At 37.5% G+C, this 15,910-nt stretch overlaps 1 protein-coding gene and 1 long non-coding RNA gene across 15 annotated transcripts in view; one reads left to right on the top strand and one right to left on the bottom strand.

Moving 5' to 3' along the window:
• The window catches only part of LOC142158246 (uncharacterized), a 35,295-nt gene that overhangs the window by 2,503 nt on the left and 16,882 nt on the right, over positions 1-15,910 (bottom strand). For both annotated transcript variants that reach the window (XR_012692739.1, XR_012692740.1), the window contains exons 3-4: positions 7,927-8,019; positions 4,272-4,389 (exon numbers count right to left, since the gene is read on the bottom strand). This is a non-coding gene — a long non-coding RNA (uncharacterized LOC142158246). The remainder of the gene's footprint in view (positions 1-4,271; positions 4,390-7,926; positions 8,020-15,910) is intronic.
• The window catches only part of ARHGAP12 (Rho GTPase activating protein 12), a 58,088-nt gene that overhangs the window by 38,299 nt on the left and 3,879 nt on the right, over positions 1-15,910 (top strand). For 2 of the 13 annotated variants that reach the window (XM_075212041.1, XM_075212038.1), the window contains 12 exons: positions 2,725-2,805; positions 3,825-3,953; positions 4,229-4,306; positions 6,218-6,292; positions 7,840-7,901; positions 8,610-8,682; positions 10,182-10,286; positions 11,447-11,545; positions 12,104-12,215; positions 13,294-13,413; positions 14,913-15,011; positions 15,216-15,293. In XM_075212041.1, the coding sequence (XP_075068142.1) occupies positions 2,725-2,805; positions 3,825-3,953; positions 4,229-4,306; positions 6,218-6,292; positions 7,840-7,901; positions 8,610-8,682; positions 10,182-10,286; positions 11,447-11,545; positions 12,104-12,215; positions 13,294-13,413; positions 14,913-15,011; positions 15,216-15,293 (1,111 nt within the window). Of the gene's footprint in view, positions 1-1,903; positions 2,045-2,724; positions 2,806-3,824; positions 3,954-4,228; positions 4,307-6,217; positions 6,293-7,839; positions 7,906-8,609; positions 8,683-10,181; positions 10,287-11,446; positions 11,546-12,103; positions 12,216-13,293; positions 13,414-14,912; positions 15,012-15,215; positions 15,294-15,910 lie in introns of all 13 variants that reach the window. The other 11 variants (XM_075212033.1, XM_075212035.1, XM_075212031.1 and 8 more) reach the window with 11 other exon arrangements.

The following is a 15,910-nucleotide window of genomic DNA, read 5'->3' as shown; positions in this document are numbered from 1 at the left end:
CAAGTTTTATTATTTTTAATTTCATTTTGTGGGTTAAAAAAACCCCAAAAAGAGCTCATGGCGAGCCTTTCACTTCTACTTTTTAATTATATACTATTAAATTTATATTTGAGTCACCTGTAAGGTTGTTTTAGTAGATACAATTATTCAATTTGTATTGTTAGATTAAACAAAATAATTAATTTTAATTCTCATGAAACATCCACTAAATGTAAAATACAAGCTGCCTAATATACAACGTCTTAATAAACTTTTTAAAATATATGTATTCAAAGGTTCCAGATTACCAGAACTGAAAATATTTCAAAATTGAAATCGTCAAAAAGGGAAAATATTTTCCTGTGTAGATGTCCTGTTTACAGCCTATCATGGATGCTCTGGGCAATAATATACATTGGTTTTGGTGGTACTTTTTATATATACCGTGGAGGAATTAGAACAAGTTACAATTTTATTTATTTTTTTAAAAATAAGAAATATAGACCAATTTTGCTTGTCTGCATTAAGATTGGCTTTTTCGCTTTTTCGTTTCTCTTAATTTCAAATCATGGTAAATTTTTCTGCTCCCTTATGGTGGAAATTAACTGCATTTCAAAGCTGTTTGAACATAAATTAAGATTTGCCTTCAAACCCCTACCTCCCTCCAGCCTCAGTTACATGGGAAGTTTTTAGCAGGAGATTAATTATATAGAAAACTGTGTGATTTATTGCCCCCAAATTAATTTCATTTTTTCTTTATTTATGTCTGTATCCCTGAATGTTCACCACAAAGGTCAACAGAGCATTTCCTCTCTATAAAATATCAATTAATCGCTGGCCCCTTATACTCTATTATTTGCGTTAGAGATTTTCTTTGCACAATGCAGTTAGTTGCAGAACCGCTTGTGTAGCTCACCTAAGTGATAAATGAAAAATCTGTTGCGATGCAGCTGCTAAAGATCTCCCATGTAACTTAGCCCCTCACCAAGTTTTGTTTTATCCACTATAACATAACTTAGTAGGCAGCCAGTTTATCTGTCTGACCACAGACACACGGTTCACATCTCCGTAGGGGACTTTCTGACGGCTTTCTTTTTATTGGCTTATACGACGTACTTTCCTGTAACTTTTTTACTAAATATTTTTCTTTAGCTCTGTGGTTTTTTTGTGCTTTTCAGACAAGTCTTTATTACTAGGTATAGCTTTTTTTTGTCCTTTTGGCTGCTAAACAGCGATCTCTGTATAAAGTTGTACATAATACATAGCATAGTGTCCACAGCAATGAAAATAACCAACTCTACCTGATTTATAAATATATGAAAAGCACAAATGAACCTATAAAGCCAAAGGAATATATTTAATAAAGTTGCATGTATAAGCCGATAATGAATGAAGGTGGGCACTTATTTATCCCTTAGTTGTGCTGAGAAGCTGAAATGCTATATTTCAACCATAAGGCAGGAAACTATTTAGTGATTTATTTATTTTTAATTTATTATTCTATGGCGAATATAAATTAAGAGCATTAAAAGCTAATTTGCTGTATGCTTATTTTCTGAACTTGTAATCATGATCCAACTATTACGGTTTACAGTAAGTAAAGGGAAACGTCACTTCGTTTAAAAATATAAGGTCAAATTGGATACTCCCATTTATGTGTTATGCTTTATCAAATGCTGATACTGTTGAATTAATTTTCCAGTTGGCATTACTTCTCCAGGCTGCTGGTCACCTGGAGCACCGCAATGCCTGAGGCTGTGAAACCAGTATTGGGAGTATCTAACTAATATTTTGCAGACAGTATCAGTGATGCCTTTTCCTTTGCTTACTTTTTCTGGACTGATACAGGTGACATTTGTCATTTCCATAATGCTACGGATCAGCTTCTTTCTGCATTGGCTCAAATTTTTCCAACTCTTTCTAGCAACTTTCAGCAGAAGAAAATTTTCACAACACTTGCGACAACCAATCAGATAGTCTGTATGGTTCTCCTCCCAAGGGGTGGTCAGAAGAATTGGATCAGCATGGCCATACATTCTTTATCAATGACCAAACCAATGAGAAGGTACATGTGATTCTTTCCTACATTCATATGCTGTGTGACTATTGTCTGTGGCTACTAAAGCCACGTGTGAAAGGATTCTCTGCTGTCTGGGACTGTGGTGACGCATCTCCGCTTCTGGCGTGGCCCAGCATTACCTACTAACCACGTTTATTAGTAGATAATGCTGCAGTAGATGCAGCAGCTTCAAAATAAACTGGGAAATTGGCATTGGTCAAATGTTTGTGCTCCCACATTGAAAATAATTCAATATACCTAGGGCTGATTCACAGATATAGTGGGGGGACATTTATGAAAAGTTGAGTTTATCCATAGCATCCAATCTGCTTGTCATTTTATTTTTTCTAGTGTAGTTGAGAAAATGAAAATAAATGATCATATTAAATATACAAACAGTGTTTTGGAAGCACAAGGCACCCATCATGTGCGTCTTCCTGTGTTTTGTGCTTCTGCTGCGTGTTTGGTGTAATGTCTGCATTCAAAATGAAAATCTTGGTGTCCTCTGCTCTCTGTGGATGTGGCCATTTTGTCGGTTGTACCATTATTGAGAATGCAGTCTTACAATGCACTAGGGACTAGAAGATGTTTGTACGTCCCACAAAACAGCTGCCTGTTCTGGAGTGTAGGTGAGGAAATATAATATCATATCTGTGTCTGTTTTTGATGCGTGTAACTGTTTACAGTGGATGAAGCACGTGGACGAGCAAGGCCGACCGTATTACTACAGCGCCGATGGGTCACGCTCTGAATGGGAGTTGCCAAAGGTAATACAGGAACCTGTTAGCTGAATAATATAAATGGTTTTAATTTCGGAGAATTAATTTGCTTCCTGATTTTGAATTATGCCATGACCTTGTTTGTTCGCAAAAATGTTTTACAAGAATTAAAGAGGGGGAATGTGCCACCTGAGATGCCTTTTTCCTTGTTTTCCTTTAAATTAACATGATTGACTTCATTCTTTCTTTAAAAGGAGCTCTCTGCTTTAAATTAAAAAAAAAATAATAGACCCCCTTTATTGTTTGTGGGAAGTACATAGTGAAGTAGTAGGATTCTCATTTGCCACTAACGATTTAGTGAAAAATGATGACTTATCTCCTAACAGCCATCCTCACTTCAGTATGCTGCACAGGCAGAAACAAGCACTGTGTAGTATGTTCTGCGTAGTATGTTTTGCATATGAGACGGTGGGGTTAAAAAATAATAATAAAAAAATCAGTATGATCACTAGGTAGCATGTATATAGTTGTATTGAATGTAAGGAAACAAGACACGAAATCAGTTGGTCCACTGCTTCTACTGTGGCAATGCCTTTAACACAGCACCCTGTTATGTGAGAATATCATCATCATCGGCATCATTCATATACTTCAACATCATCCTATCACACGCCTTTAGGACTCTTACCCATGGTATTAAAATATATTCTTTTACTAGTGTTTTTCTCATCACTAGTAGTAATAGCAGGTACATGGCTATGGTAATGACCCCCCCCACCAACTAGCATTTGTGCTTGCAGTCAGGAGCATTTTGAGTTGTGACGCCATTTTTTTGGTCACTGTATTCTCCGTTTACGTGCGCTCAGCGCAAGTGAGCGTGTTTGGGTCAATGGAGTGTCTTCCGTTGTCCCCCTATACCTCCAACCCCAAGTCAAAGCGCTCGATACCATCGGATGTCACGTTTGGCATGCTGTGTCACTGGCGTTTAACAACAACCATGGGTAATTAGCCTAAAGTAAAGGATTGAAACCACTTTGGTAACGCTTAACTTTTTTTGTTTTGTTCAGTATAATTCCTTATTACTGCCGCATCAGAGAGAGATCACTAAAAGCCGGAGTCTTGACAGAAAGTTCCAGGAGCCAATCGTTTTAACAAAGTGGCGACACAGCACGTACCTACTGGAGACCAGTGATAAGGTACCGCCATGTCATTTTGTCATTGTTTTACAGAGGACTGTGACTTACTGACAGTTCTGAGCAGACAGTGACAAACATCAAGGCCTTTTCCCCTAATTCCAGTTATACGTATTTTACATTTTACAATTGCATAAATCAACTACCCAATCTTCTACGAAATGCAGCCAACCTTGTCATGCAGAATAATTATTGGAAATAATTCTGTAACCGCAGTTTGTGACCATTGAGACCGTAGACATTAATGACATTAACAGGTACATTTTGTATTTTCACAGTTGCATATCAAGCAAAAGCGTAATTCCTCAGTGTATTACATACCTAGCCCCGGCTATTTGCCTCCCTGTTCAGAAAACGTTAGTATGCTGAGCGTGGTTTGTGCGTGCTTGCCAACACATGTCCAAATTCCCAAAATTCTTCAGAACTGTGAATGTGCCTGCTGTGTACAGACAGAAAGAAAAGTCTATAGAATACAGAGATTTGTTACGGCTTTAATAGCTTATTCTCTAACTTGGATACCTGGCAGAAACCTCCTGCTGAGGAGGTTAATGTTACAGAAGAATCATTACACAGAAATATATACATTTAAATTCTGTGTTCAATGTCCACTCTGGATTAAAGTATAACTACTGGAATCCACCATAGTTATGTCCCCCGTTATTCTCAAACCCTTCACCAGTATTTGACAATGAATGGACAACCTGTGGCTCTTCCATTGTTGTGTAACTACAAGCCCCAGCATGCTTTGGCAGTTTATAGCCATCCTGTAGCTGTCGGGGTATGCTGGGACTTGTAGTTTTCCACTACCTGGAGAGCCACAGGATGTCCAGGCCCGATCTAGACTAAGCTAAGCGAACTTCATGTCACCTGGCTTGATGTTCCACAAGGATGAAAGCCCTAATAGGTCCTCGTAAACTTTCAGTTACTCTTATCTTTTTAGGGTTTATTTGGGAGGGGTACTTGCACTCGTACTTTTCTTTCTGTTTTACTGACATCATTTTTATAATTTTTTTATAATTTGTTTTTTAATACAGTCTAGTTTGCAAACTATGAATTTAATGTAACCCCCAGGAAATGAAAAAAAATAAATCAAAATCAAGTCCATGTATCAGCTTTTGCTTCTCTTACTACTTGTGTATGGTTTGACTTATGGCCCTGATTTGGCTACGTTGCAAGACTAATTGTATTCATTAATAATGTTTAAAGTTACTAACAGCAAATATTTTGCTTCGTTGGTGGTTTTTTGCAAATTCTCCCCATCCCCTCTCCCAGTCAATTTTTTTTTTGTATACCCCTATCTGCTTGTTATCCAGAAAGGGGGGGGGGGGAGGAGTAAGTAATTTGCTGTTTGATCACGTCACTCACAGACTTGATTACAGGGTGCTTCCTCATGCAGGCACTGTGACAAGCACCAGTGTGGCAATTGAAGGATCATGTTAAAATGCAATTTTTGTTTTCTCTAGTCATGGTAACCAAATGACACAGAAATTCAGAAAACCCAGGGGATATGCATTATTTAAATGCTTACTTCTGTTTCCCTGTTCTGCCATTCCGCATTTATTTTTCCTTTAAATCATCAAACTGCTTACTGGTGCTCCTCGCAGTGTCTATGGGTGGAAGTCTTTGATAATCCTGCCTAAATGTTTCATAATATTAATAAGCTGTAGTCATTTATTTGCATTTAAAAACATTCTAAAGATCTTTCTGGATGACAGGTTTACAGATAAATGATACCATAATTGCATAGGGGAATGATCTTCATTCTCTGTACAGACTCCCCACATGTAACAGAACTTATGTGTTTCTGTTGAATACAAAAAAGAACTCGTAACCCATAGCAATGAAACAGACCTTAACGTTTAATTTTGTAGAGTGTACTCAAAAAATGACAATTACAAAAACATGATTGCTCTGGGTTAGCCTCTATTCATTACCTGAGAACCAATGTTCTTAACTGATTCCTATTGAGATTTCCGGAGCATGTACAGTTCTATCTGGGCCCAGGCATCAGTTGGGACACACATGCACATGGCCCATATGAGAACCTCAAACCTGCACAGAATATTCATTTTGGCACTTTGGAAAATTCTATAGAAAGAATATGTAATTTTCGATTTTAATTTTTTTTTTTTTTTTTTTATAAACTAAAGACTATTTATGTGTTTAATTTGTGTTCTAATTTGCTTGCGTACTGTGTCTGTTATAACAAATCACACAATCCTGCAACTTTGCACAGAATAAATGTAAAATATGTCTTAATTTTGCAGGAATCGTCAACCGCATCCAAGCAAAGTCTCCCTGATGTTGAGACCTCCCCGTCCTCCCCAAAGCACCAGTCAACGGTCAGTGTGGTTCCGTCGCAGCGTAGTGTGCATCATAGACAGCTGGCTTACGTAATGTCCACACACAGCACCAGCTGCAGCCCATTGGAGGAATAGGCTGTCTGTCTTATCAATGGGGGGATGGGATGAGGACAACTTTAGGCAAATACATTACACTGTAATCCCTATGTTCCAGTAATCAGTGCTCAGTGGCTGGGTTACCTTTACTTGTCACACAGAATTGACATACTACATCTAAGCTGTTGTAACATACTAAGATGGGAAAACAGCATTAATAAGAACCTATAATAATATATCATAATACCAAGGAATAACTTTGCTCTACATAGTTCATTTTTAACTTCAGGAAGTTAGACCCTAAAGTCCCAATGAGGCACAATGCAATGTTCTGCTCACATTGCTCCGTTAGTTGCTGTAGTGTGTTTGGCAGATTTTGGTGCAGTGACACTGCAGCTGAAACCAGTACTCATGATAAAGAAGCAAAACTGCTCTCTTTATACCAGGGGTGTACAACACTCGGCCTGCAAGGTCGCTTCTTGAGGCCTGCAGGAAGCAGGACGGATCGTCAGACCTGGGACATAGATACTACAGCAGTATTTCTGTCCCGCGTTGTACCAGATCTCTCTGGGCGGTAGGCACTCTACAGGGGGACAGAGGGGTTTTATGTGTCTCTAACGGGGAGGGGCGTGCTTAGCTCCCTAAGTAATGTGACCACACATACTACATGGGATACATTGCTATCCCTATGGAACTCTAACAGTGTTGTGAGGTGTGGCATCATTCCTCTCCCCTTGTAGTAAGTTCTATGTATTTCACATACTTGAAAAACTTGAAAATTATAGTTGTTTATGTTTTCTTGTGGTTTGAATATATGAAAATGTGTCATGTCCGTGCAATATGAAGTTCAGATTTGAAAAAATACAAATGAACAAATTCTAAAATAATATCTTTATATGTTGTGGAGGAAGGAGGACAATGGTACCCGATAGAGCAGCTGTGGTTAACGAGAAATAGTTTTTAAAGTTACTTACTGAATGTTGCCATATTTCTTTTAGCATCCATAACGCATGCCTAGTCAGTGATTTCAATGCATAAACAAATTGCCCTGTTGCAATGTACGGTGCAAACTATAGAGCCATCATGTCCACCATTATACAATTTTCCTTTCTCTCGGCAAAGCTATACCGAATATGAGACTTTACCTTGGCATCTCCCTATCCACAAACTGGCCAATATAGAACTAGCATAGGTTAGTCTGGATTGTTAATCTATCACAGTAACGACTTCAACTAGAAATCCTCATTTTAAAATAAGTATCCTCATGTTTTGGCTTATATTCATTATATTATATATCATATTATAATATATTATATTATCATAATATTATGATAATATATAATATATAAATAAATATTATATAAATAAATATATAATAATAAATAATATTATATAAATAAATATTATATAATCATGTTATATTATATATTCTATACATGTCACTGCTGTGCATCTTGCACAGGTAATGTTACTATGCGTTGTTTTTGCAGGATCAAGAAAAGTATGGGGTGCTAAATGTGACCAAAATCACAGAGAACGGGAAAAAAGTTAGGCAAGTACCATTGTTATTTTATTACCTCTTATTTACATGGGTCTTCACCATTGTTGTATTTGAATAACAGGACATTTCAGCTAAGGGGCTCTGGTCGACATGTGTCACTGAGGTTAAACTAGAAATGATTGGAGAACAAAAGAGAACATAGTCAGTGATTGGGGTGCCCATACCTGCTGCCGTTCTTTGTCTGATTGTTTTATACCAAATTGTCTGCATGTGTAGACCCAAAATAACAGCTGATTCCAAGCAATATCTGCTGAGGGTCTATCGGGTGCCGATGGGGACTGGTGACAAATGCATATGGACAGTCACTTCAATCTGAATTGTGCAGACCTCGTCCAACTGCACTATCTTGTGTCCCGTTCCAAGCACCAAACATAGGGTGCTGACCATATAGCTATTGTACCAAAGAACCTGCTTTGAATCCCACTGTGAGATTCTGTTACAGAACACACCTATAATTCTATAATACAATCTTTGGTAGTATTCTGTGTGTTTTACTAGTGTAGATTAAAGGGAAAATACACTAAAATGTAATTTAAATGTGTTTACCATAAATTGACCTTTCCAGCTAATCCTAATCAGTGTGAAGAATATACATCACCCTGTCATATGATTTCTGTGTGTATTAGGATGTCATAATTTGTTGGTAATCGCATGCAATATTTGGAGATGACAATAAATGGACAATATTTCTCCTTTTAGGAAGAACTGGACATCGTCGTGGGCTGTTCTACAAAGCTCTTCCATCTTGTTCCAGAGCACTGGAGCTAGCTGGGTAATGGGGTCACATTTCATTGTTTACCCTTATTCTGATACTGATAGTAGGAAACGACATTATTTTATCTTTTCTTTAGAGCCCTATGTGTCCTGACTGTCTGCTTTCAATGAAAGAGAAACGGGTGTATGCCAAGTCATTAATTTAATTTCCGTTTTATAAACGAATCAAAATCTTATAATTCAGTTAATGGTTTATTTGTAAAACAGGGGTCTCATAGCAGTTTGCATGTCAACTGTTATTAGTTATATTTGTCATAAAGAGATCTAATTAGTTGCTGCAGGAAACATGTGACTGACAGCAGGACCAGGATATCACTAGTTAATTTTACAGGTGTCTGGGATATGATTTAAACACAAGACTGAAAATATACTTAATATGAAGGAGAATAGGGGGATTATTTTAAAATGGACGGAACAAACTGGCGCAGGTTGTGCTGGCAGCTTCAGGGTTAAGAAAGCAGTTGAGTGAGCTGGTAGCTCCCACCTCACCTATCAGAAGTCATCAATAACTTGCTGCTTAAAGCTGGGTACACACTACACTGTTTTCATCCAGTAATTGTCTCAAACAACCGACATACGACCGCTCGTTCAAAAGTCTGTTCAGTGTGTGCAGTGACACAATGGTCGAAAGTCTGCCCTAATGGACGATTGTCGCCTCATTTGGTTGGTCGTACCGTTTAATATTTTCGGTCCAATCTCATTTCCGCTGTGTAGTGTGTATAAACTTCCGACCGATCCACAACAGTGAGTACAAAATTAGTCATTGCCCACGACAACATGGCTGTAAAAAGTCGCTAAAGGGACGTCCGCTCTTCCCTTTATCGTCCTAAACAAGGCTAGTGTGTATGCAGTCCATGGACCGAGCGATCGGAACATCGATCGCATGTAAAATCGGCATAAAAAGTTGGTCGAAATTTCTGTAGTGTGTACCCAGCTTTAGTGATTGCTTGGAACACATAGGAAAATGTTTCAGAGATCGCTGTGCACCATATGTCTGATGCTGCAGACTAAACCATATATAGCCGGTGTATATGACCTGCACCTCAGGGTAACACACAGCACACTCCATCCAGGTGCTGTCAGCTCTGTAAATCCTGCTGCAAGTGCTTAACTGAGCACTAGAATATATTCTATTCGCTACCATGAATAGACTTTCATCTCATAGGATTTAATGGACTAGTTCATACAGCCCTGAATTAGGGCACCAACTAATTAAACTGTTGGATTGGGCAGGAGATTCAGACTGCCAGAACTAGAACGAGGACTTAAAATGGCACCTGGTTGGACAGGAGACTTACACTAGGGTGCCACATTTACTTCACACCTCCCAGCTTAGTGAATCATTAAGTCAGGTTCAGTCTACTAATGCTGACATTCATTTCCTCTCCTTGCTGCCAGCACCTACTGTCAGATAACGGACAACCTCCATTTATGATTTAAAATCAAAGTAGAAGTTATGAATCATTAAACTAATGTAATGACACCTTTTTTTTCTAGAAGTTTGGGAGCAACCAATCCAAGCCAGAGTTCACAGTTGATCTCAAAGGAGCCTCTGTGGAATGGGCTGCGAAGGATAAATCCAGCAAAAAGAATGTTGTAGAGGTAAACCTTGTAATGTCTTTATTTCAAAATGTTGAGGATTAGAAAGAAAAAAGACTGATTAAACAAATGTAGAAAAACATTGATGCTCACTTCCTCCGTTGTGTTATAAATGTTTAATATTTGTGTTTTTCTGATTACTGATATTGACAGAAATGTTAAACACTATGGTTATACATCTGCAAAGCAGTATCTACAGAGAGTGATCCCTTATGTTCTCCTCATTACCCTACGCTGAAGATTAGTATGAATGGTCTGCCAAATACTGGTCAATAGATTACTATGAAGAGCACACTGCCGGTACCTGCAATATTGACTTCAAAGGCCAGACAAATAAAAATATGCAATAAGCTTCCTCAAGGGTATGGGCAGCATTTGAAACACATCCAGTGAGATTACTGACCGTGTGGTTCTCTGTGATCTGTTGCTCACTATTTTGAGATGGACAGTGCTTTGGTATAAGGCCCAGGTGATCCAAACCAGTTGGGGACACCAGGAATGTCATCCTGTCATGGGAAACGGTGGTGCGCCTAACTGTTGTAGAAGGCTGAACTGTACACTTTATTGTCTGCTTTAGTAAGGGCAGGTAAATACTGCAGCTTAATAGGGCAATAAGATGTGGCAAGGATTGAAGATGAGCACAGGGAATGATTATTAACGTTTATTTATACAGCAACAGCATATTCTGTAGCGTGTTACAATTGGGAACAAACACCGTAATAAAACGAGACTGGGTATGACAGACAAATGGGTAGGAGGTCTCTGCTCGCAAGCTTATATCTGTAGTATAAGACAATAGAAGTTAAGTGGTACATAATGCATATTGGTCCAGCAAAGGTAGAAAGTGCTTAGTGGGCTATATGAGACAGTCACACAGCTATGCTGGTCAGGGGTCATAGGGCGTATAGAAAGAACACATTCAAGGCTTGTATATACCGTGTAAAGGGTGGTAATCTGATATGCTTGGGTGGTTGAGGAATTTAATAAGCTTCCCTGAAGAGGTGGGCTTTCAGAGAACATTTCAAGGTTTGGAGTCATGGGGAAAGTCTTGTGTGGTGGAGTACATTGCAGAGGGTGCAGCCCAAAAAAAGTATTGTACCTGTTAAAAATTATTTTTATGTAAATTATTTATTTGTGTAAATAACAGATTTTATTTTCTACAGTTAAAAATCCCCCCGGGAACTGAACTGCTGATACAATCTGATAATGACAATATGATCAAAGAATGGTACACAGCACTGTGCAACACTATCGGCATTCCGGTATGATCACATTCTAGGAGTTTGTTTACTACTTTCTGTATAGAAAATCACAATGTCATTATTTGACCATTTCAGATATTTACAAAATGCTTGCAATAAGAAACAAGTTTATATATAAAAAAAAAAAACAAACCTGCTGATCACATAAATTTATATTATATAAATATTTTGTAAGCAAACTTTTCATATAGTCATGTTGCAGTGTAGAACAATGGTGCTCCATTGAAATACTAGTTTCATAATTATTTGACAATATGAATTAGACAGGTTCCGTAGGTGGCTGTTTGGAGCCTGAAGTTTATATTGCACCCTGTCACCTGGTCCCAATCAGCCAATCACAGAACCTTTGTAATTCATAGGTGCCCCTATTTTTGGTTCCATCATGCAAAATAAAAGTTTTAGTTATAGTTTGACATGCAGGTGGGGTTTTATTGAGCAGTAATAGAACAGTAGTGAACATGGGCCCACTCTATAAATAGAATATTTTTCCTTTACTAGTAAACCGTTACATATAGGATTTGAGGCCTTGCTAACAGTAATATTTGTTGGTGTGTGCAGATTGCAGAGTCTGAAGAAACCAGTGAGGATAACGTGCCTGACTCCCCAGTAGATAAACATGGGAAAGATAAACACGACAAGGAAAAGGATCACGATTCCAAAAAGAATCGTTGTAAGTTCTCATGATCACGTGTTGAGTATGTTTATACCCAGAATGCACTGAGGTTTGGTCAATATGAAGGCAAATCTTATTAAAGTCTATATAATGAAATAAGCCATCTCTATTTACTAACCACTTTTGCATACATGTATGTGTTTGCTTTGCAGACCCATAGCAAATATTAAGAGGTTATGGGTAAATTGTATCTGAACCTATGTAGTTATTGATTTTAATCATGATCTTGTAAATAAGAATTGCTGTTAATTTCCTTTCCTTTTAATTTTAACATATTTATTGTAAAGTAGAAGTAACAAGTGTGTAATGTGCTTTCCCTTACAAGAACATAAGGTGCCCATAGACACTACGATTCTAACTAATTCAGTTGTGTTTAGATTGCATTAGGCAGTGTATGCTATAGCTGCCAACTATACAAAACTGTGCCCCTATAAGCTCTGGCTGTAACGACAGAGCACCCAATAACAGGATGTTTCAGGTTTGTCCGTACATGTGTATGTGGCCAAATCGGACAGTGATTTGGCTACTCAGATCAAGCTGCTTGATCTACCTATTTTCTGGAAACCTTATGGGAGGATACTAGATGAGGAGCTTTGGAAAGCATAAGCAGTTAATAGGTCATGTGACATAACTCTGGGCTTCCTATTGGCTACTACATCTGTCCTTTTTAATAAAGCAATGACTAAGCACTTTAAAGATTAAAAAAAACGTTTTTATAAATTCAACCCGTTTATGAGAGCGAGCTAAAATAAAACTAGTGTAAACCATTATAATAAAGGCTAGCTTTAATGACTCCTCAAGAATCTTATACATTGTTTTTGGTTTAAATGTAGAGCCGATGGCGGTTGCGTATATTCTGAATGTGCTTTACACCATTACTCTTTGATGTGACATTGTTTAGTGTCAGTAGACAATGCGCAATACCTCCTATGTCCCTGGGGTTGGGAAAATGCTCTGCCTGAAATGTTTGTTTCATAAATGTCATATGCTAGAATCTGCTGGCATCCAAAAACTGTGTGTTCTGCAAACTGTAATCTGTTTATTCACATAAGTTCTGTCATTTCTGAATTTCTAGCTATTAAACAAACAGCCAGCGTTGATAACACAGAACAAAAAAAGACAAAAACGAAGTTAAAGAAATTTCTTACCCGGCGTCCTACGATGCAAGCGGTCCGTGAGAAGGGTTACATTAAAGGTAACTTATCTACAAGGCCTTGTTCCAGCTTGTGCTTCAGCAAATAACACTGAACATAGACACATTGTAGCACTAGATTATATATATATATATATATATATATATATATATATATATATATATATATATATATATATATATATATATATATATATATATATATATATATATATAAAATTTTATATATAGGAGTGTAGTGGAGTATTATATATAGGAGTGGAGTATATATAGGAGTTATAGTCCTGGCCTTTAAAGTGTGGGACATTAATCTCTAAATCCTTCACTGATTGAGAAGTTGTGGACATACATGAATACAGCAAAGTAACCTTAAATAAAGTGCATTGAAATGTAGTAGAAAATACATAAGGGAGCTGCACTAATGACCTTGCAGTTCAATTCAAATGATTGTGGAGGCAATTGGTTTATTTTGCTGCCATGACATTTACTACTAAAGATACATTAGACAACGTCTGAAAATGTTAATAGAAAAAGGTAACTGATCATTTTATTTTTTTTTATTTTTTTTAAGATAGAAATAAACTGAAAATGGATTTGACTGAGTTAGTGGGATGGATAAAGGTTTTGCTAATGGACAGGATGTTGTAAAATCAGATTAAGGCTGGTGACCTGTGGAGGTTTACTCTGGGATTAACCATGTATTAGTGGTACAAGCACTTGTAAAGGAAGTGACGTCAGTCAGCAACAACAGTGGAAGGCGCTTGGTATTATGGCTTCAGATAGTATAATGGTAACAAGCTGTGGGAAAGGCTAGTAGAATACTTTGATCCTTGTTGATTATTATTGTTTGGCATCACAGATTTTCTACCACCGATTTATCGCAACAATAGAAAATCTGTTACTGTCGCGTAACATCTCGCTAGAGCAGCTGAGTGGTAATCATACTGGCAGCAGAGCCGTCTAACCGCTTTGCCGGGACAGTTTTGGTGAATATGCGCATGCATGACGCGATGGAGCTGGAAATCCTGTTTACCCCGATTTGAGAAAAATGCTTTATTTTAAAAAAAATTTACATTTATTATATACAGCTATTGCCACCCTGAGATGGCAACGGTGGAAGTAGGATCTTGTTATATAGGCTTTCCATGAGGATGCCTTCGCTGGAGAAACCCAGCAAATCTCTCTACCGGCGTGGCTACCTGTTTCCACATCATTATAAGTAGAGTCCTTGGTTGGATAGTAAGAGGTATTGGTAGCAGGAAGAGGCAGGGTTATATTACCACTTGATAAACTATTGGTTTTAGTAAAATCTGTCCAACTAATACTGTTTTTAGTTCCAGCTCCCGGGAGCTCAGATATTTAGATTCCTTCTGTTTAAATGAAATGGTATGGATTTTGGACCAATATTTATCTTTCTTTTTTAAAGGATTTTGTTTTCTTACAAATCCTAACATGGCTTCTGCATACCTAGTTTATTGTGCTCATTATTCTAAACTTGCCTCCAGAATTTTGACCACTGTTCACCTCTGTTTTGGTTGCAGACCCCGTGTTTGGCTCCAGTCTGGCCAGTCTTTGTCAAAGAGAAAACACTACAGTGCCAAATTTTGTAAAGATGTGTATCGACCATATCGAAGAACAGGGTACGTGATATGTTTTACTTCTTGGATTCATCTCCACTTGACATTAAATCACTAATTGTCTTTAAAGAGGACAATCCCTTCATAAATAAACTTGCCCTCCACATATTGGGGACATGTACACCTAAGAAAAAGTTTCTTTTACAGTGTAGCAACTGGCTGACTTTGAATAACAGCTTTTCCTTGTAATGACTTGTTTCTCTATAGGATTGGACGTTGATGGCTTATACAGAGTCAGTGGAAACCTCGCTGTGATACAGAAGCTCAGATTCGCAGTAACACACGGTAAACACTTTGCTTTTGTGCTGCTACGTGATTCATATTAGAAAGTGGTCATTGTAGGTTTTTTTGTTCGTTACTTTTAAAATGCAGACTTCATTCATAAATACTGTAGCAGCAGTCCTATTTGTTTTCTATGTAAATCATAGCACATATAGTAGCATATCCGGATGTTTGTACAAAGTGAGAGTAACTGGATGCATACAGCTTGTTGCTAGTGATGAAAACTGTGAGGCCTCCAAGTTACATATTTATCATTACAGGAGACATCTGCTTATATTCTGCTATCTATCCACATTAAATATGATTTCAGATGTTTAAAAATGTTTACAGACTTAACTGCGGGTTTAAAAAAAAAAAAAAAAAAAGATATTTAAATAGGTTTTGTTGAAATCAGACATTCAGAATATGATCTTCATAAACGATGAATAAGAATATCAGGAATACGTTGTTTGTTGCCAGAAAGTTTGATACAGCAGAAAAAAAACATTTTAATGTGATAACTAAGTTCTGATGGTTCAGCAAGTGAACTAAATGTACACGTTCAAATTTATATAGAAAGAGGGGTATCAGGAGGATGTGATAGACACATGCCTTGATATGGAAATGTTGTGTTACCGTTT

Source organism: Mixophyes fleayi, chromosome 5 (assembly GCF_038048845.1).
Source record: "Mixophyes fleayi isolate aMixFle1 chromosome 5, aMixFle1.hap1, whole genome shotgun sequence".
Lineage (NCBI taxonomy): Eukaryota > Metazoa > Chordata > Amphibia > Anura > Limnodynastidae > Mixophyes > Mixophyes fleayi.
This window is presented reverse-complemented; position numbering and strand designations above follow the sequence as displayed.